Raw genomic sequence first — 22,366 nt, 5'->3', positions numbered from 1 at the left:
CTTTGCCATAGCTAGAGGCCCAAGCACATCCATTTTCTCCCCTTCCTTACACATAAATGAAATAATATATATATTTTAAAAACTTCAACAAAACAGAATTTATCAAAATGCTGAGAATAAGTGACTGTTGAGTGTTGAGCCCTGTCCCCGTGAAGTGTCCTGAGACGTGGATCATGTAGGAACTGAACAAAGAGATAATAAGAAAAGAAGTATCCACCATTGACTGTGAGGAAACCGACTCAAGGCTGGTCTCAGGGCTCCCAAGACGGGGCCTACCGAGACACGTTGCCATGCACGCTCCTTGAAAAGATGAGCTAAGTGAAGGAAGCCAGCCATAGACCATGGTTTTGTCATTCATTTATATGCGATGGCCAGAGTGGGCAGATCTATGGGGACAAACAGCAGATGCAGGTGGTGGAGAGAGGGAGAGGTTAGGGAATAGTCATGCGAGGCTGATGGGCATGGCTGGGGGTCCGTGAGAGGATGACCTAAAATTCTCTGGTGGTCGTAGCTGTGCGCCTCTATAGACCTACTAAAGGAGGTGAGCTACATGGTAAAGCCTTGTGTTTTGATGGAGCAGTTATTCAGAGGAAAGAAACAAGGACTAGGGCCCAATGCGTGTCTCTCCCCTGCCTTGGCACGGAGGGGCATCTTCACGCGGAGAAGCGCAGGTGTGCCCGGAGGCGCCCGCGGCGGGCAGGCTTCATGACCAGCCCGTAGCAGGGGGTCAGGTCCACGCTCTCGCCTGGTGGCACACTGAACTCCAGCTGGTGCAGGAGGATGGCCAGGAAGAGGAACACCTCCCACTTGGCTGGGGTCTCCCCGAGGCACCGCCGCTTCCCCATGCCGGAGAGCATCACCTTCTCACTCAGAGCCTTGTTGATGCTGATGTCGCCGGTAAGAAACCTCTCTGGACGGAACGTGCCTGGGTCTCCCCACACCTGCCTGCAAGGGGAGACAGGTCGGAGCTGGCTACACTCTAGGAGGAGAGGCCGGTGGTGGGTTTCTGAACAGCACCATTGACCACTCAAGTGCAAGGAAAAGTGACCACAAAAGCCTATGGAGATGGCTTAGTGGTTAAGCACTTGCCTGTGAAGCCTAAGGACCCCAGTTCAAGGCTCCATTCTCCAGGACCCCGGTTAGCATCTGCACAAGGGGGTGCATGTATCTGGAGTTCCTTTGTAGTGGCTGGAAGCCCTGGTGTGCCCATTCTCTCTCTCTCTCTCTCTCTCTCTCTCTCTTTCTCTGCCTCTTTCTCTATTTGCTTCTTCCTCTCTCTGTGTGTTGCTGTCTCATAAATAAATAAAAATGAACAAAATTTTTTTTTAAGTCTATGGGGAAAGGGATGAAGGGAGATGTCTTTCCCTCCTTCCTTTCCTCCTTCCTTCTTCTTTTCTTTAATTTTTAAAAATTCTGAATTGATTGTTTTTTGCTTTTGATTTTCAAGGTAGGGTCTCACTCTATCCCAGGCTGAGGTGGAATTCACTATGTACTCTCAGGCTGACCTTGAACTCCAGTGATCCTCCTACCTCTGTCTCCCAAGTGCTGGGATTAAAGGCGTGTACCACCATGACCAGCTGATTTTTTTTTTTTTGTATTTACACCTTTATTGTGGGCTTCTCCCCCACCCCCAAAGATTCCCTGGCCCAAGATAGCCAGCACTGAGGTACAATTAGCTGAAAACTGTTGCAGTCTAGGTGAATGAGGGAGGTCCTCTCCAGGTAGGGCAGCTGGACTCTGTCCAAGAGCCGAGGCTGCCGATCCCAGCCAATCACCGTGTCTGCAGAGCACAGAGAGCACACAGCTCTGAGCTGCTCCAGCTGCTTCAGGCACCTGGGTCTCTGGTCATACCCTTCATCGCTCTGTGTGGGACTATCTACTCACAGGTCCCATGAATCCGGCCCCCACCCCACAGCCTTGTGCACAATGGTAAGGCTCCCAGACCTAGGGCTTAGTAGAGACATCGCTGCTACTGCTAGAGAGCGCCTCAGGGTTTCTCTGACTAGAGGGGTTGACACCACATACCCAGCTCCTGATGGATCTTCCTCTGCACTTCAGGCTTTGTCACAAGTAACATAAGGCTCCAGGTGAGGGCTGTTGTGACTGTTTCAAACCCTGGGCGGGACAAGAAGGAGGAACACAGGGTTGGGGAGTTGGCTCAGTGGCAGAATACCCGCCTAGCACGTGGACAGGCCCTGGGTTTGGTCCTCAGCACCAGGAAGGTGGGACAGGAGGATCGTGTCTTCACCAAGCACTGGCTCTGAGCAAACATTTGTCTTCCTCTGCCTTCTATCTATGTGTTTCCTGGGGGAGGGACTGCGTCTCGTCAATGGAATTTAAAAGCCAAGGCTCATGCCTGTAATCCCAATACTCAGGAGGCCAGGGCAGGAGGATCACCACAAGTTTAAGGTCAGCCTGGCCGATGTGAGTGAGTGCCAGGCCAGCATGTGCTACAAAGTGAGACCTTGCCTCAAAAATCAAAAATGGACCGGAGAGATGCCTTAGCAGTTAAGGCCCTTGCCTGTGATGCCTAAGGACCCAGGCTCGATTCCCCAGTGCACACATAAGCCAGATGCACAAAGTGGCACATGCGTCTGGAATTTGTTTGCAGTGATGGAGGCCCTTATGCACCATCCTATCTATCTATCTGCCTTTCTGTCTCTCTGAAATAAATAAACAAGAAAAATAAAAAACAAATACAATACAAAACAAATAAAAACCCAATAGTCATATTTCACAATTAGCTCTGTAGGATTATAGGGCTTAGATTTCTAGCTTAAAAAACACCTTATTGTTCAGATGGGGAACCTTAAGGCCCCGAGAGGCATTTGACCTGGCTCAGTTTCCCTTGGAATTTGGTGGCACAGTATAGGGTCATACCCTGGGGGGAGGCCAGGTAACCGTCCTGTATCACCTGGCATGTGGTTAGAGGGTTTAGCTGATGAGTTGGGCTGGGCAGTGGTGTGGGTGAACAGCTGCTGATGGTCAGAAAGGCAGGGGTATGACGCTTACCGGCTCCAAAGAGGTCATTGACAATATTGATAATTTTTTCTTGCGGGATGAGGCCACCGTTGTCTTCGGAATTCTTCTCGCTGTGCTTGAACAGGGCACCGGTGATGTCCTGGATACTGTTCTAAGGGGACACAAGGTTAAGGGACACTTCCAGAGCTGAAGGCCAGACCATGTTCCCAGAGAGTGGGCACTGCCCCTGGCCCCCAGACACTGACTTAGGACTCCACGTTTGAACTGGCAGCAGCTCTAAGAAGGTATAAACTGTCTTTTTCTGCTCCACTGGCCCTCCTTTTCTATAACCCCAGGGGTCCAGTTGCAAGGAAGGAAGAGGTTGGTGTGAACAGGGAAGAAAAGTGGAGCTGGGGATTAGCCTCAGTTGGAGTTCAGATTCCTGCAGAACAAAAAAGCCTTTATAGTAATGCCCCGCCCCTCCCTACATTGCAGGGCTTTGCCAGGGCCCTTTTCACAGACCTTTTCTTTCTGAGCCTTTGTCTATGAGGGAAGCTGTAAGAATGGGTAAACTGAGGCCCATTAGTGAGCCGATGCGGCGGCGGCAGTCTAGAACCGTGCTGGGCCTCGGCTCTCTGGGCGTCTTGGCGCAGCATGCGCAGGGACGCCCCTCTGGGCCTGTGGGTGGGGGTCCCTCGCTCCCTGCGTTCAGGGCTCACCCTGTCGAAGTCCCGATAGTGCTCCTGGACCGTCTTCTGCAGGAAGAGCACGAACTTCTCGTTGAACTTCTTGAAGCGCGCCAGGGCGGGGTTGGGCAGGTAGCGGAGCGCGGGGAAGAAGTCCACGGCGCTGCCCGAGGACGCGCTCTCCACGAAGTCGCTGCCGCTGGCCACGATGCTCAGCATCTCCTCGCTGCTGTGGGGGAAGTTCTTCCCGAAGCACATGGCGCCGATGACACTGGCCACCGAGCCCACCAGCTGGCCGGCAGGCTCGAAATGGCCCTGGAGGGTCACCTGTCGCCGGAGCTCGCCGACGAGCCGCCGAGCCTGCTCGCTCACGTGCTGCTCCAAGTGTATTTCTGGCTCAGCCTCGCCAGGGCCACGTGCGGGCTCTTCCCCAGGGTCAGCACGTGTCCAAGCGCCGGCCACGCCCAGTTACCCGGTGGACTCTTTAGGCCTTTGGGGACCTGGGTCCTCGAGGCTGTGACCGCCCAGAAAACTATGCAGAAGATGGTGGCAGCCAGGAGCAGCTCCGTGGTGGAGAAGAAGGACTGGGACAATGCCATTGGTACCTGCTGCGGGGGTGAAGGAAGGCGGAGGCACTTGAGGATGGAGATGAAGCCATCCACAATGACCCTAACTCACTCGTTCAGTAAGTAGTGAACATTCTTCCCTCTACCCCCCTGGAAGGGTCTTGCTGTAGCCCAGGCTGACCTGGAATGCACTATGCAGTCTTAGGCTGGCCTGAACTCCTGATTATCTTCCTACCTCAGCCTCCTGAATACTGGGATTAAAGACGTGAGCCACCGCGCCCCACCAACGGACACATTCTGTGCTTGGCTCTCAGCTTGACGCCAGGAAGACAAAGATGAACCCTTCCTACATTCCCCAAGAACTCACCCTTAGCATGTCACCCAATCTCCCTCCTATTCTTCCCCTCACTTTTTAAAAAACTATTTTTATAGCCAGGCGTTGTTGTGCATTCCTTTAATCCCAGCACTCTGGAGGTGGAGGTAGGAGAATCGCCATGAGTTCAAGGCCACCTTGAGACTATGTAGTGAATTCCAGGTTAGCCTGAGCTATAGTGAGACCCTAACTCAGAAAACAACAACAAAAGAAAAAAAAAAAAACCCTTTAATTTATTTGCAGAGAGAGAGAGAAGAGAGACAGACATGGAAAATGGGTGCCTTAGGGCCCACAGCCACTGCAAACAAACTCCAAATGCTTGGGCCACTTGTGCATCTGGCTTCACATGTGTAGTGGGAAAACAAAGCCAGGTCATGCTTTTCCAGCTGTGCCATTTCTCCAGCCCTCCCTTCATTTGTTAAAATTTTTATTTATTTATTTATTCATTTATTTATTTGTGAGAGAAAAAGAGGCAGAGAGAGAGAGAGTGAATGTGCATGCCAGGGTCCCCAGCCACTACAAATGAACTCCAGATGCATGCGTTACCTTTTGCATCTGGCTTACAAAGGTAATGGGGAATTGACCTGGCTCCTTAAGCTTCAAAGACAAGCACCTTAACCACTAACCAATCTCTCCAGCCCCCATCATTTCTTAAAATATATTTTATTTATTTATTTGAAAGAGGTAGAAAGAGGAGAAAGAGGTAGATGTGAGAGAGAGACAGAGAGAATGGGCATGCCAGGGCCTCCAGCCACTGCAGAGGAATTCCAGACGCATGTGCCCCCATGTGCATCTGGCTTATGTGGGTCATGGAGAACTGAACCAGGATCCTTTGGCTTTGCAGGCAAAAGCCTTAGCCAGTAAGGCATCACTCCAGCCCTCCCCTCATTTTTTTTTTATTTTTTTAAATTAATTAATTTATTTATTTGAGAGCGACAGACAGAGAGAAAGACGGAGAGAGAGAGAGAGTGGGCACGCCAGGGCTTCCAGCTTCTGCAAACGAACTCCAGACGCGTGCGCCCCCTTGTACATCTGGCTAACGTGGGACCTGGGGAACCGAGCCTCGAACCGGGGTCCTTAGGCTTCACAGGCAAGCGCTTAACCGCTAAGCCATCTCTCCAGCCCCCCCCCCTCATTTTTAATTCTAAGACTAGCGTGAAGGCAAGAAGATTTGGAACAGGAATCCTAGGTAGGGAGGTGGCTCCGTGGTTAATGGTGCTTGCTGCCAACCCAGAGTCTGGTCCCTTATGAAAAGCCAGGCCTTGCAAACAAGTGTCTTTAACTGCTGAGCAACCTCTCTACCCCTAAAGTGTCATTTTCAACAAGTCATAACAACAGCATACACACATACTCACTATGGCTGATCACTGTTGATGGTGACCTTAGAGCTTCTTAAATTAAAATACAACAGACAGTACAAAAAAGTGTATATATAGCCGGGCGTGGTGGCGCACGCCTTTAATCCCAGCACTCGGGAGGCAGAGGTAGGAGGATTGCCTTGAGTTCAAGGCCACCCTGAGACTACACAGTAAATTCTGGGTCAGCCTGGTCCAGAGTGAGGCCCTTCCTCGAAAAAAAAAAAAAAAAAAAGTGGATATATAGCATATATCTTAATTAAATTTTTTGTTTGTTTGTTTTTTCATGGTAAGGTCTCACTCTAGCTTAGGCTGACCTGGAATTCACTCTGAGGTCTCAGGGTGACCTCGAACTCATGGCGATCCTCCTACCTCTGCCTCCTGAGTGCTAGGATTAAAGGCATGCGCCACCATGCCCGACACTCAATTAACTTTTAAAAATATTTTATTTATTTATTTACTTATTTGAAGGCAGAGAAAGAGAAGAGACAGGCAGAAAAAAAAAAACAAAAACAAAAACAAAAAACGGGCATGACAGGGCCTCCAGCCACTGCAAATGAACTCCAGATGCACATGCCACTTTGTGCATCTGGCTTTATGTGGGTTCTGGGGAATTGAATTCAGGTCATTAGGTTTTGCATGCAAGTGCCTTGAGTGCTGAACTATCTCTCCAGCCCATCAATTATTTTTTTTGTTTCAATTAATTATTTTTTTTTTAAATTTTTTATTTATTTGAGAGCAACAGACACAGAAAGAAAGACAGATAGAGGGAGAGAGAGAGAATGGGCGCGCCAGGGCTTCCAGCCTCTGCAAACGAACTCCAGACGCGTGCGCCCCCTTGTGCATCTGGCTAACGTGGGACCTGGGGAACCGAGCCTCGAACCGGGGTCCTTAGGCTTCACAGGCGAGCGCTTAACCGCTAAGCCATCTCTCCAGCCCTCAATTAATTATTTTGTACTTTCATTTTGAGTCTTATTTTGAGCTACCACACCAGCTTTATTTTTATTTCTTTTTATTTACAAGCAGAAAGAGAGAGAAAGAATGAGAGAGAGCTGGGAGAATAAAAAATACACCAGGGTCTCCTGCCATTCCAAGCAAACTCCAGATGCATGTGTCACTTTATGCATCTGGCTTTATGTGGGTACTGGAGAATCAAAACCTACCCTTCAGTCTTTGCAATCAGGAACCTTTAACCACTGAGTCATCTCTCCAGCCCCACTTTTTTTGTGGGGGGGAGGGATAGAGTCTCCCTATGCAGACAAGGCTGGCCTGGCTTTGAGATGCTCCTGCCTCAGCCTCCTGAGTGCTGGGGTTATAGGCATGCCACGCTGCGCTTTACAACTTCACAAAGCAGCGTTGCCGGCTCTCAGATCAGGGGACGGAACATCCCGGCACCCAGACTCGCCTGCATGCTGCCCCCCAAGGGAGCTACACAGCCTGGGACTCAGCTGTGGAACCGCACTGCCCACAGTGAAGGCGGGTCTCTCCACTGCAGTTCACCTCGTCATGATTAATTCCTCACAGGCATGTCCAGAGCCAGTAGTCTAGATGATTCTAGGTCATGTCTAGTTGACAAATAAAAACCATCACAAGTTCACCCCTGTCAACTTGATAAACAAGCATAACACTTTCAACACCTCTTAATCTTCCAGCCCTCATACCCTTAGGCTCATGGCTATGCATTAAGTTCCAACTTCAAAATTCTCCATTGTCTTTAATAGTCTCAACATGGTTCAAAGTCCAAAGTCTCCTATGAGACTCAAGGCAACCTCTTAACCGTGAGTTCCAAATCAAGACCAAAACCCAGCAGGGCCAACTCCAGATCTTGCGGGTGCACACTCGCCATCTGGGGCTCATGTTGAAGTCATCTGGGCTCAAAGGACTTGGGGAGCCTCTCCAGCTCTGAAGCCTGCAGCACGTGTAGCTTCTCTTTTGGAGTGCTCTACTCTGTATGTGCAGATGCCCCATTGCCGCGGACTGACTCTCGGGGAGATCAGGACCGAGGGAGAACAAGGGCGAAGGCTCAGGGAGAACTCGGGATTCGGCGAGGAAATGACAGACAGACACACTCAAGTTGAATATGCTGCTGCAATTTACTGAAGGTTTCATGAAGATTTTATACAGATTGAACAGAGAAACTTAGCAAGCCAACAAGTGATCTCAGAAATCATTAATCTAAACAATCTTGAGTATTGTTCTATTGTAAGCATACATGTAATGTTGATCAGGCAGGAACTGTACCCATTTTTTAAGAAGGACGCCTTGCATCATTGACCACAGCTTTACATGAATAGAAGCTTGGGGTAAGGGATGTAAGGTGAACAATAGGTTATTTATTTTTTATAAACCGAGCAGAGAGCCATCTCTTTTCACTTATAAGATTATTTATATAATCCTCATATTTATTATAAAAGTGTTTCTATCCAAAAGACCACCAATATTTTAAGGCTGGTTTAATGTTTTCCAGGAATTCTTTTCTTTCTTGTCTAGAGTATAAGCACCAAGGCTTACATGTCCTTGCTAAGCATTTCATAAATGGAAGAGAATGCCATAGCCTCCTTATTCCTTCATAATTCATTCATCTATTACCGAATTCATCATATCCTCCCTCATAGGGGAGTGGATCTAGGTAGTTCCCAGCTCTGGGAGTCTACTATCAGCCCTTAATCAAGTACTGAACATACCCCCCAGGAAGTTTCCTGATGGGAAAGCCTAAATTTTACAACTCCTTATCTGTAGAACTGTCATACTTCTAATGAACATTACCGATTAACATTTCTACTTTCACTTTCTCAGGATCAGTATTGTTCTAAAACATCATAAGCTGTTTTTACTTTACACCATCTAAAAACTGTTCTAGAGTTAATCTTTTATTCCTAGTAGAGTTATACATTTCTTCCATTGCCCTAATCATAGGAAGGGCACATTCAATACTCAAATTGTTTTTTGTACTCTGATTGCGTGCAAGATTAATAGTAAGTGTAGCATAGAAACTAGCTGTTCTTTGACAAACAACTAGAAGGGAGCAGGAAAGAAACAGAGCGCAGAATACAGCTGATTGGCACCGGCAATTAGGTCGTCATGACTTCATGGGCAGTAGGAACCTTTACAGTAACTGACTGCCAAGGGGTCACCGGGGGCATCCCTCCGAGGAGTGCTGGCCCTCTGTCCTCAGCTCTCTTCCAGTGCAGAAGCATTTCTGCTTGCTACACAGGCGAGGTCGCCGTGGACGTAGCAGTTCCCCCTTTTTTGTTTTTAAAATGAAGCTCAAAGACTTCCTGTTTCACGGCAGCCACAGCGCTGAAAAGGCATTTAAGAAGAATAGGAAACAGAAAGACCACTAAAAGTATTAATAAAAGCAGCACGCCAATCAAAACAAAGTATTGAATCCAATCCAGAGGATTAAGAGAACGAACTTGCTGTTCTAAATCCCTAGCTAAGGTTTCTAAACCTCCCATTTGTAGATGAGACTGACTAATGGCAGAAATATCTTTTTGTAATGTATCTATATCATGAGTAACATCATTATCCTTCCATACTCCTTGCAAATGAGCCTTTACCTTATCCCATGTTTCTGATGAATTATATGGAAGAGGTGTAACACAAATTGATTGAAAACTAGCATGACACCTAGTAGATAATGTAGTTTTTAAATTAGCTAGGTCTTGTCCTAGAGCCAGAACTACTTCCTCGAGAATATTTATTTTTGTTTCTAATTTAGTATCTATGGCAGCCTGTTCCATCAGGGCGGAAGTAATGTTTTTATTTAAAGCATTAACATAATGAGCTGTATGGATTTCCTCTACTAATGCTGTAGTAGCAATAGCGAAAGTGGTGAGTATCGAAATTAAAGCTGTAATACCAAGAATCAAAGCAGCGACAAATCTCTTTGGCCGCAACAATGCATTAAAAGTTTTTAGCACTTGAAGAGCAGAATTATCATACCATGGGTCAGCACCTAATTCTACTGGCAACATTACATAAGGAGGTCGTTTAACAATGAGCACTACCTCAAATTTTTTTGTGTCACCTGAGGAAATACAATTGGTAAGCTTACAAGAATAACAATGAACATGATAAGATTTTCTTACTTTACTAATATTGACAAGATTTTGTTGAGCAATCAATAAGGCATTAGGATAAGCAGTACAAGCTCTAAGCCCAAAAGGTGTAGGTTTTGTAGTATTAGGCTGTCTTTCAAGAAGCATATTTGTAGTGGCAATCAACCTGAATAAATCTGAATGAGTTTTAGATATATTTCTTCTTGTGGCTACCCAAGTTGGTTCCATATAGCCTCAAGAAAACCATCTTTTTATTTATTTATTTTTTTTTTCTAGCATATCTCCTAATTTAAATCCATTAAATTTATTCTTATTATTTTTAATATAGTTCTTATATTTGTCTTCCCCTGAGGAAGTAGAATAATCCCATATTTTAACATCAGAGCTTTTTGGATTATAATATGTAGCAGCATTTGGGAAGCCGCAAGTTAACCAAGCAGGATATTTTGTGAGAGAAGAGTCCCAATACTGATTCCTGTCTCTATATTTTAATATACAGGATGGTAAAGGCAATTTTGTAACTTGTTGATGTGTCTCATTATAATTAGGAAAACCTAAAGTCTGTATTTGTAGAACCCACATCCATCTCTTACCACGATCTGTTCTATCTGGAGCGTCCGTTAGGAACGTCCGATAGCTGGTGCGCAAACAGCCTACTGGTACCCCTCCCCCTTGGAGCACAAGGCAGATTGGTAAAGAATCTGCTCTGCCCTCAAAGTTAATAAAAGAGGAGGTACTCAGTCTGACTTCCGAGTCTTGAGCTCCGCCTATGCGCATAGAATCATTGGTTAAAATCTTTATAGGCTCCTGATCCAACCAACCCACAGGCTGTAACAAAGGGGGGTTAGGAACATATGCCCAATAGGGAATTCCCTGAACTTTAGTCGGCGCGGAGAGCAGAGACAAAAATGCCACAAAATACATGCAAACAGTCAGGGGTTTTCCCTGGCTGATTATTAATTTTCTTGCTTCTCGAGTGAAAGTTCTTATCTTCGTCCACGTCAAATCATGTCCCTGTGTCGTTTTCAGTTTCAGTTTCTCCATCTGTCGGAGTAGCTGTTTGTTGTTCCTCTTTAGCCGTCTCCTGCGCCTGCGTAAAGTGTGGCCGGACGAGCCTGTCAGGGATCCAGATGGGAGAGTCCGCATCCTGTGGGAAAACACAAGCATATCCTCCTCCCGAGGTTATTAAGATATTTGGTCCTTTCCAGGAACCGGTCAGCATGTCTTTTCAAAGTACTTTTGGTAACATTGTTGGAGTTTTTTTTTTTTTTTTTTTTTTTTTTTTTTTTTTTTTTTAAGTTGAATAGTAAACTCTGGAGCAAGAGGATTTAATTTTAATTCCTTCTGCTCTTGAGGGGGAGCTCCCTTTTGTTCTGGGCTAGGAGCTTGCCTTCCTCCTAGTTTTTTGACTCATTTTCCTCTTTTTCTTCCCCATTCAGGGAGGTCCCATCCTTATGGAACTTAGACTTACATTCATTTTTCCAATGCTTTCCTTTCTTGCACCTGGGACATAATCCAGGAGCAGGTCCCTTGTTATTAAGGCCTGAACTTTGTTGTCTGCAGTCCTTCTGCAGATGTCCTGTCTTATATACAGGACCAGGTCCTTGAGGGGAGGCTTTTCCTCCCCCATAAGTCTTTTTTACATAGGCGCTGAATCTCTGTCCCTTCATGGCTGCAGCATAGGCCATTCCCTGTACCACCGCTGGTGAGGCATCCAAACAGGCTTTAATGTAATCCTGTATTTGTCCTGTCTTTCTTATGGGTCTGATTAAATCCTGGCATAGCGCATTAGCATTTTCCCAAGCCAATTGTTTAAGGAGAAGATTAGTTAATAAAAGCATAAATTCTTCTAAAACTTTTGTGGACACATTAAACCCATTTTTTGCCAACATGTACTGTACCATGACCCCCAACATCTTTTCATTTCTACTCATTGAATGCCCCATGATTTCCTTATGATTACTCACTCTTAACCGGTGATCCTTTACCGGCGGGACTGCAGTTCCCTGGTGAGAGCCGATCCTAAGTTCTGAGGAAAGAAAGAAAGAAAGCTTACCTGTCCTTCAAGTCCCTGTTCGGGCGCCACCTGCCGCGGACTGACTCTCGGGGAGATCAGGACCGAGGGAGAACAAGGGCGAAGGCTCAGGGAGAACTCGGGATTCGGCGAGGAAATGACAGACAGACACACTCAAGTTGAATATGCTGCTGCAATTTACTGAAGGTTTCATGAAGATTTTATACAGATTGAACAGAGAAACTTAGCAAGCCAACAAGTGATCTCAGAAATCATTAATCTAAACAATCTTGAGTATTGTTCTATTGTAAGCATACATGTAATGTTGATCAGGCAGGAACTGTACCCATTTTTTAAGAAGGACGCCTTGCATCATTGACCACAGCTTTACATGAATAGAAGCTTGGGGTAAGGGATGTAAGGTGAACAATAGGTTATTTATTTTTTATAAACCGAGCAGAGAGCCATCTCTTTTCACTTATAAGATTATTTATATAATCCTCATATTTATTATAAAAGTGTTTCTATCCAAAAGACCACCAATATTTTAAGGCTGGTTTAATGTTTTCCAGGAATTCTTTTCTTTCTTGTCTAGAGTATAAGCACCAAGGCTTACATGTCCTTGCTAAGCATTTCATAAATGGAAGAGAATGCCATAGCCTCCTTATTCCTTCATAATTCATTCATCTATTACCGAATTCATCATATCCTCCCTCATAGGGGAGTGGATCTAGGTAGTTCCCAGCTCTGGGAGTCTACTATCAGCCCTTAATCAAGTACTGAACATACCCCCCAGGAAGTTTCCTGATGGGAAAGCCTAAATTTTACAACTCCTTATCTGTAGAACTGTCATACTTCTAATGAACATTACCGATTAACATTTCTACTTTCACTTTCTCAGGATCAGTATTGTTCTAAAACATCATAAGCTGTTTTTACTTTACACCATCTAAAAACTGTTCTAGAGTTAATCTTTTATTCCTAGTAGAGTTATACATTTCTTCCATTGCCCTAATCATAGGAAGGGCACATTCAATACTCAAATTGTTTTTTGTACTCTGATTGCGTGCAAGATTAATAGTAAGTGTAGCATAGAAACTAGCTGTTCTTTGACAAACAACTAGAAGGGAGCAGGAAAGAAACAGAGCGCAGAATACAGCTGATTGGCACCGACAATTAGGTCGTCATGACTTCATGGACAGTAGGAACCTTTACAGTAACTGACTGCCAAGGGGTCACCGGGGGCATCCCTCCGAGGAGTGCTGGCCCTCTGTCCTCAGCTCTCTTCCAGTGCAGAAGCATTTCTGCTTGCTACACAGGCGAGGTCGCCGTGGACGTAGCACCCCATAGCCCTGGCGTCTGCCACGTCCTGGGGTCTCCACTGTGATGTAACAGTTCACCTTCTCAGCTTCCTGCCATAGCCTCTGAGGTCCTCCTTGCAGGGACTCTGACCCTGTGACACGCTGCCTGGCCTTAGCGGCTCTCTGCAACTGTGGTGCTAGATTCCATGACCCTCTCAATCTTACATCTTGCATACGTCCAAAATCGGTACCACGTGGATGATGCTGCCAAGTTCTGCTTGGAGGTGGCCTCGGCCCACAGTTGTTGCAGCCTCTGTATGTCCTCCAGGGTGACTTGGCGAAACACTTCTCCAGGTGGCTGTGTTCCAGAAGAAACCTCCTCAGTTTAAATTTTATTGCTTTTTAAACATACTTTATTTTTATTTATTTATTTGAGAGAGAGAGAGATACAGAAATGGGGAGAGAGAGAGAGAGAGAGAGAGAGAGGGAGAGAGAGAGAAAACGGGCATGCCAGGGCCTCCAGCCACTGCAAATGAACTCCAGATTTATGCGCCCCCTTGTGCATCTGGTTTATGTGAGTCCTGAGGAGTCAAACTTGGGTCCTTTGGCTTTGCAGGTAAGTGCCTTAACCACTAAGCCATTTCTCCAGCCCTAAACTTTGTTTCTTTAAATGATGCTGATGTTTCACAAGGTGGAGTCCCAGGACGGGTGGGGTTTTGCCCTCAAGGCACCTTTCCTATGGTCCCAGCGCAGCGTAGGAGGTTTCTCTGCAACGGTGTTGACCTCTTCATCAGTCACCTTCGCTATCTCCGCACCAGCCTGAGTGCTGTTCTGTCTTCTGCCAAGCAAGTCCTGCACTGTCTTTGAGTTCCGTGTCCCTCAGGTTCTCAGGACGTGGCAGAATGCTGCCAGTCTCTGACAGCATGGATCATAGACTGCCACTTGCCCGGTTACCACTGACAGAATCCTCGTTCCCTTTGGAACATGTCCTTCAGCATTCTTGTCTTCCAAGGTCTTCGCAGCATGGCTCATTGGGCTCGGCTTATAGTGTTCAAGAGCTTTTCTAATCCAAAGTTTCAGACTCTCCCATGTTCCTCTCACAAAACAGTTCCATCTGGACCATCTGGCCAGCTTTACCACAGCAGTGGCCCTACTTCTTGGTACCAGTTTTCTGTATCAGTTATCATTCTTGTTGCCAGGACAGCAAGGAAGGAAGGGCTCAGAGTCGCAGATCACAGTCTATCCACGCGGGGGAAGGCGTGGCAGGCGGAACCTCCGGCAGCTGCTCACATTCAGTGCACAGCGAGGAAGCAGAGAGATGGACGCGGTGCTCGGCTCACTTTCTCTTTTTATCTCTTCTGTCTGGGATTCCAGACAATGAAATGGTGCCACCCACAGTTAAGATGGATCTTCCCCCCTCAATTAACCCAGTCAAGAAAAGCCTTTGCTCTGGCTGGAGAGATGGCTTAGTGGTTAAGATACATGCCTGCAAAGCCTAAGGACCCAGTTTGGATTCTCCAGGTCCCATGTATGCCAGATGCATGTGTCTAAAGTTTGTTTGCAGAGGCTGGAGGCCCTGGCATGCCCATTCTCTCTCTATCTGCCTCTCTATCTCTATCTCTTTCTCCCTCCCACTCCATATCTAATAAATAAATAAGAAAATTTCTTACGCTTATGCCCAGAGGCTTGAGTCCAAGGCGATCTAGGTCCTGTCAAGCTGACAAAAAATAAAAACCCACAACAATGAACTTGAGAACCTCTCACCTTTAAGCTTTCTGGGCTCTAGTATTTATAGCAGTTCTTCACCTCCCTTGCATCTCATTCTGATTCCTTCTGTTTGGCCTTAAATCCATCTGGAAGTATTTGGAGAACTAAGGTCTAAAATAGTTAGCCTTGATTAAAATTCCTTTGAAAACTATGAGGTGGAAGGGAATAGGGAGATGGTTCAGCAGATAAAGACACTTGCTTGCAAAGCCTGACATCTTTGGTTCAATTCCCAAGCCATTCACATGAGCCAGACCTACAAACTGGCTCAAGTGTCTGATGTTCATTTGTATGGCAAGAGGGCCTGGCATGCCTCTTCCCTCATACACACACATGTATAAGCAACTAAAAACTTTTTAAAAAGCTATGAAAAGGAGTGTAGGTGACTCCAAAAGCCTGGTCACATCATGGGTAAGCACCTCACAAAAGCTGCACTGAGGACTCTTAGTGTTATACAGTTCTGTGGCTTTCAATGGCTCAGTCGTTAAAGGCACTTCCAAAGCCTAATGGCCCAGGTTTGATACCCCAGTACCCACATAAAGCCAGATGCACCAAATGGCACATGTGCCTTGACGAACTTAGGTGTCATACATTACCTTGCACCTTGTTGAAGGCAGGATCTCTCTTTTTAAAAATATTTTATTTATTTATTTGTTTGTTTGTCAGAGAAAGAGAGAGAGGGGGGTGGGGGACAGAATGGGCATGCCAGGGCCTCCAGCCACTGCAAACGAACTCCAGATTCATGCGCCTCCTTGTGCATGTGGTTTATGTGGGTCCTGGGGAGTCAAACCTGGGTCATTTGGCTTTGCGGGCAAACGCCTTAACGACTAAGCCATCTCTCCAGTCCAGGATCTCTTGTTTTCTACTGCATTCACCAGGTTTACTGGTCCTTGAGTTTCTGGGAGATTCTTCTGTCTCCACTTCTCATTGTGTTTAGGTGAACTGGGATTACATACAATCACTACCATGTCTAAATTTTATGTTTGTTCATTTATTTGAGAGAGAAAGAGGGAGGGAATTAATGGGTGCACTACAGCCTCTAGGCACTGCAAACAAACTCCAGACGCATGCATCCCCTTGTGCATCTGACCTACGTGGGAACTGGCGAGTCAAACTTGGGTTTTAAGCTGCTAAACTATTTCTCCAGCCCTTTTACATTTTTTAAAAAAGATTTTCGAGGTAGGGCCTCACTCTACTCCAGGCTGACCTGGAATTTACTGTGTAGTCTCAGGCTGGCCTCGAACTCATGGCCATCCTCTTACCTCTGCCTCCCAAGTTCTGGGATTAAAGGTGTGTGCCACCATGCCTGGATCTAGATTTTTTTTTTTTTTTTTCTGGGGATTGGAACTGAGGTGCTCCTGCTTTTGTGTGGCAGGCACTTGATCCACTGAGTCATCTTCCCAGCATAACCAGGTTTACTTTGGCTCACAGTTACTACTAAGGGCTCAGGGGCTGCATCCAAGATGGCATAGAGTCTCACATGGCAAGAGATAAGGAGAGCCGCCATTGTCTTGGCTTGAAACTCACTCCCGCCCCGCCTTCCTGCCTCAGCTCCTGCTCATCGGTTCACACCCTGCTTGGTTGTTGCCACACTTCCCGGGTCTCTGAGTTTCCGTGGTCTCTCTCATCACCTGTCTCCCCTCAGGACAGTACCTTGGAAATGGCTGTAGTTGAGATCCGTGAGTGTTCCCCAAAGGCCCACCTGTTAGAGGCTTGGTTCTCAGCACAAGGTGGTGAATGCATCTGGAATCCCTTTACAGTGGATAGAAGTCCTGGTGCACCCATTTTCTCTCTCTCACTTTATCTGCCTCTTTCTGTCTCTCAAATAAATAAATAAAATAGTTTAAAAAAGAACAACAACAACAAGCTGGGCGTGGTGACACACGCCTTTAATCCCAGCACTTGGGAGGCAGAGGTAGGAGGATCACCATGAGTTCGAGGCCACCCTGAGACTACAGAGTTAATTCCAGGTCAGCCTGGACCAGAGTGAGACCCTACCTTGAAAAACCAAAAAAAAAAAACCAAAAAACAAGAACAAAAAAAAAAAAAAAAAAAAAAAAAAATACTGGTATGGTGGTGTATGCCTTTAATTCTAGCACTAGGGAGATAGAGGTAGGAGAATTGCTGAGTGACGACAGAATGAGTGTCAGGTGAGTGAGACCCTACCTTGAATGAAATGAAACAAAACGAAACAAAACAAACAAAAAACACCACCAAAAAACCCCACTATGGCCTGGAGGGATGGGTCTCTCAGGTAAATAAATAAAATAGAATACTTTATTTAAAAAAAAAAAAACAACAACAACAAAAAAGGGCTGGGCTGGAGAGATGGCTCAGTGGTTAAAGTACTCGCTTATAAAGCCTCAGGACCTGGCTTTAGTTCTCCGGTACCCACATAAAGCCAGATGCACAAAGTGGTGCATGCATCTGACTTCATTTTCAGTGGCTGGAGTGCCCATTCTTTCTCTCTCTCTCTTTTATCTCTCTCTGCTTGCAAATAAACTAAAAAAAAAAAAAAAAAAAAAAAAAAAAAATCCCACTATGAGCCAAATAACCCTTTTTCCTTTCTACGGCGATGAACTTGGGTATTTTAGTAACAGAAAGCTGGCTAACACAGAGGTCAGGACAGCCTTGGCTTTTCTTCCTGTCTTTGGTCTCTAGCACAGGGACTGGCAGCATGCAATCAGACAAAGCTTTGATGAGTTGATTAGCGTTCACAAGTAGGACTGTGACCTTGCACACAGCTTGGCGGTGACTCTTCTGAGGGAATTTCCTTACAGAAAAAGAAGAGTTCTCAGCATTCCCTGAGCACCTATTGTGCCCCATGCTCCGCTCTGGGTTAGCGCGGGCCGCCTCTGCTTCCCTGCAAAGCAACGAGATGTGGGAGATCTGGGAAAGCCTCATTTCCCACTTGATCAATGAACAGCTGGAGCGGGTGAGTCATTTACTCAGAGCCAGATGTAAGAAAAGAGCCTGGCAGAGGAGAGGGCAAAAGCAGGAGGTTACTGTGAGCGAAGGTACCTTCGGAGTTCGCGCTCCCACAAGAAGAGCCCGAGGTGAGGCAACGTGTGTGGGTGAAGCTGTGGTGAGCAGAAGGGCACTGCTGGGTCACTCAAAAAATGTTAATCATTTAAAAACTGGGGACTGGAGAGATGGCTGAGTGGTTACGGTGCTTGCCTGCAAAGCCTAATGATTCAGGTTTGATTCCCCAGTACCCACATAAAGCCTCATGCACAAAATGGCACATGTATCTTGAGTTTGTCTGCAATGGCTAGATACCCTCATGCCCCCATTCTCTCCCTGTCTCTCTCTCTCTGTCTCTGTCTGCTTGCAAATAATTAATTAATAAAAATTAAGCCGGGCGTGGTGGCGCACGCCTTTAATCCCAGCACTCGGGAGGCAGAGGTAGGAGGATCTCCGAGAGTTCGAGGCCACCCTGAGACCACATAGTGAATTCCAGGTCAGCCTGAGCCAGAGTGAGACCCTACCTCGAAAAAAAAAAAAAATTAATAAAAAGTATATTTTGCTGGGTGTGATGGCACATGCCTTTCATCACAGCACTTGGGAGGCAGAGGTAGAGGAGGATCACCATGAGTTCAAGGCCACCCTGAGACTATATAGTGAATTCCAGGTCAGCCTGAGCTACAGTGAGACCCTACCTTGGAAAAAAAAAAAAAAAATTTATATATATATATTTTTTTCAGGTGTGGAGGAACACACCTTTAATCCTAGCATGTAGGAGGCAGAGGTAGGAGGATTGCTGTGAGTTTGAGGCTATAGAGTGAGTACCAGGTCAGCCTGGACCACAGTGAGGCCCTACCTCAAAAAAAGAAAACAACTGGGCTGGAGAGATGGCTTGGTGGTTAAGGCTCTTGCCTGCGAAGCCCAAGGACCCAGGTTCAATTCCCCAGCACCCACCTAAGTCAGATGCATATGGTGGAACATGCATGTCGAGTTTGTTTGCAGTGGGTAGAGACCCTTGCACGCCCATTTGCTCTATTTCTCTATATCTCTCAAATAAATAAATAAATAAATAAATAAAAGATTTTTTAAAACTATAAAACACAACAACAGGGCTGGGCTTGGAGAGGTGGCTCAGTGGTTAAGGCGCTTGCCTATAAAGCCTAAGGACCCAGGTTTGATTCCCCAGTACCCACATAAGCCATATGCACAAGGTGGCACATGCTTCTGGAGTTCATTTACAGTAGTTAAAGGCCATGGCACACCCATCCTCTCTCTCTCTCTCTCTCTCTGCTTCTTTCTTTCATTCTCTAATAACTAAAATGGTGCTCTCTCTTTTTAAAAATATTTTATTTATTTATTTGAGAGAGGGAAAGAGGAAGAGAGAGAGGATGGGTGTGCCAAGGCTTCCAGCCACTGCAAACGAACTCCAGATGCATGCACCACCTTGTGCATCTGGCTTACGTGGGTACTGGGGAATCGAATCTGGGTCCTTTGGGTTTATAGGCAAGTGCCTTAATTGCTAAGCCATCTCTCCAGCCCCCCCCCCACTCTTTTTTTTATCTGCCTCTCTCTCTTTCTCTTTTTCAATTTTTCAGGGTAGGGTTTCAGTCTAGTCCAGGCTGACCTGGAATTTGTTATGTCGTCTCAGGGTGGCCTCAAACTAATGGTGATCCTTCTACCTCTGCTTCCCGAGTGCTGGGATTAAAGGCGTGTGCCACCATGCCCAGCTTGCCTCTCTCTGTTAAATAAATACCTATTTTAAAAGAAGAAGAAGAAAGTTTTCTTAGCTCAGCATGTGACCTGGTTCCTACCTTCAGCTCTCATCGTACTTCCCGCCTCATGCAACTTTCCCATCAGCCAGGAGAAACATCATATAATTCTGGGTTCTTCTCCTTCATTCACTCACACTGTTTCCCCACCCGCAACACCCAAGTCTTTTCCCGACCACCTCCCCTCATTCCACCCACACCCTCGAGGAAATGCATTGCTGCGAGTTCACTATGCTTCCTTACACTCAGCCTGTGAAGCGCTTGGCGACAGCACCCTCATCCCTCCGCTACAGCAAGTGCTTCGACGCGGGGCTCCCAGGCCCTCCTGTCTCGGGCCATCCTGGCCCTACTCGGGTCCAGTGCCTAGCTCCTTCACAGTGCCAGCACCATGATGCCGTAGTCGTTTGGTTTCATTCTCACTGTCTAGACCATGACAGAATCTTGCTATGTGCCCCAGGCTCACGACAATCCTCCTGCCTCATCCTCCCAAGTCCTGGGATTACAGGTGTGCACCACCACTGTCAGCTTGGCATGCTATATTTTTACTCGCCTGATACATAATGGGTTCTAAACTGTTCTTTTTTTAAAAAAATTATTTATTTGTTTAATTATTTATGAGAGAGAAAGAAAAAAAGAAGCAGATGGAGAAAGAAAGAGAATGGGCATGCCAGGGCATCTAGACACTGCAAACGAACTTCAGACACATGCACCACCTTGTGCATTTGGCCTTATGTGGGTCCTGGAGAATCAAACCCAGGACCTTAGGCTTTGCAGGCAAGTGCCTTAACCACTGAGCCAGCTCTCCAGCCCTGAGCTGTGTTCTTTGAGCATAAATTTTGCTGGCAGTTGAGACCAGGGATGTGAAGCACTTGTCTAGTGATAGAGTACTTGCTTAGCATATATAAGGTCCTGGTTCAATTTCTAGCACTGAAAATGCGCGCGCACGCGCACACACACACACACACACACTACACCGTCACTGTTCTAGAGAAAGTCTCCATGTGTGCATAAAGCAGGCCCTGCTTATGTGGAGGAGGCTGATGACATGGGAATGGAAGAACTTCAAGCTGTGAGACAGGCTGACTATCATCCCAGCGACTCAGAAGACTGAGGTAAAATGACTGCTGGAGCTCAGTTCAAGATCAATCTGTGTAACACAGCAAGAATGTATCTCCAAAATAAGTCAATAAATAATAATAATAATAATAAACAGGTAAACAGGGGCTGGAGAGATGGCTCAGTGGTTAAGGTGCTTGCCTGCAAAGCCTAATGACCCGTGTTCAATTCCCCAGTATCCATGTAAAGCCAGATGCACAACATGGTGCATGCATTTGGAGTTCGTTTGCAGTGGCTGAAGGCCTGGGCCTGTCCATTCTCTCTGTCTGTTTGCAAATAAGTAAATAAAATACTTTAAAAATATTTTGAAGCCAGGCGTGGTGGCGCACGCCTTTAATCCCAGCACTCGGGAGGCAGAGGTAGGAGGATTGCCATGATTTCAAGGCCACCCTGAGACTCCATAGTGAATTCCAGGTCAGCCTGGGCTACAGTGAGACTCTACCTCGAAAAAAAAAAAAAAAAATTTTGTATATTTGTTTATTTGAGAGAGAGGCAGCGAGAGAGAGAGAGCGAGAGAAAGAGAGAATGTGGGCACACCAGGGCCTCTAGTCAATGCAAACTAACTCCAGATGCATGTGCCACCTTGTACATCTGGCTTTCTGTGGATACTGGGGAATTGAACCCAGGTCCTTTGGCTTTGCTGGCAAGTGCCTTAACTGCTAAGTCATCTCTCCAGCCCTAAATAAGCAAACTATTTTTTTAAAGACAAGCAAACAGTATGTTTATGGTGTACTCAGCTGTCTCAGGCAGGAAGATTTGGAGTTTGAGCCACCCTAGACTACATAACAAGTTCGAGGCCAGGCAAGGCTATGCATTAATACCTTGTCTATGAAAAGGAACATGAAGGCTGGAGAGATGGCCCAGCTATTAAAGGCATTTGCAGTGGCTAATGGCACTTGCTTGCAACGCCTGCTGGCCTGGGTTCAATATTCCAGCATGCACATAAAAGCCATTCATAGGCCAGACTCCTTTGCCTTTGCAGTGGTGAGAGACCTTGTCTCAAAGTAGGTGGAGCACAGACAACTCCTCTGACCTCCACACAGACGTACACACACACATGGATAAATACCAAATTAAAAAATATATAAAACCTTAGGACTTCAGATTGGCTTAGCAGTTAAGGTGCTTGCCTGCAAAGCCTAAGGGTAGTTTGATTACCCAGTACCCACATAAGCCAGATACACAAGGTAGCACATGCATCTAGGGTTCGTTTGTTGTGGTTAGGGGCCCTGGAGCTCCCACTCTCTCTCTCCCTCCCTCTCTCTATCCCTCTCATCTGCCTCTTTCTCTCACTCTCTCAAATAATAAGTAAATTAAAATAAAATATCATAAACCACTGCGTGTGGTGGCACACACCTTTAATCCCAGCACTGGGGAGGCAGAGGTAGGAGGCTCACTGCGAGTTGAAGGCCACCCCGAGACTACATAGTGAATTC

At 46.3% G+C, this 22,366-nt stretch overlaps 1 protein-coding gene across 1 annotated transcript; it reads right to left on the bottom strand.

Moving 5' to 3' along the window:
* Positions 1-585: 585 nt before the first annotated feature.
* LOC123464059 (cytochrome P450 1A2-like) lies at positions 586-4,246 on the bottom strand. The gene is made up of 6 exons (XM_045160649.1): positions 4,120-4,246; positions 3,681-4,072; positions 3,013-3,133; positions 2,026-2,115; positions 1,663-1,780; positions 586-945 (listed from the first exon to the last, which is right to left on the bottom strand). The coding sequence occupies exons 1-6, from the start codon at positions 4,244-4,246 to the stop codon at positions 654-656; spliced, it is 1,140 nt and encodes a 379-aa protein (XP_045016584.1). The 3' UTR covers positions 586-653.
* Positions 4,247-22,366: the final 18,120 nt, after the last annotated feature.

Source organism: Jaculus jaculus, chromosome 10 (assembly GCF_020740685.1).
Source record: "Jaculus jaculus isolate mJacJac1 chromosome 10, mJacJac1.mat.Y.cur, whole genome shotgun sequence".
Lineage (NCBI taxonomy): Eukaryota > Metazoa > Chordata > Mammalia > Rodentia > Dipodidae > Jaculus > Jaculus jaculus.
This window is presented reverse-complemented; position numbering and strand designations above follow the sequence as displayed.

Coding starts and splice junctions, on each gene's coding strand:
- LOC123464059 (XM_045160649.1), bottom strand. CDS start 4,246: ATGGCATTGTCCCAGTCCTTCTTCTCCACCACGGAGCTGCTCCTGGCT. Junction 3,134..3,680: donor ACTATCGGGACTTCGACAGG/GTGAGCCCTGAA, acceptor GTGTCCCCTTAG/AACAGTATCCAGGACATCAC. Junction 2,116..3,012: donor CAATGACCTCTTTGGAGCCG/GTAAGCGTCATA, acceptor TGTCCCGCCCAG/GGTTTGAAACAGTCACAACA.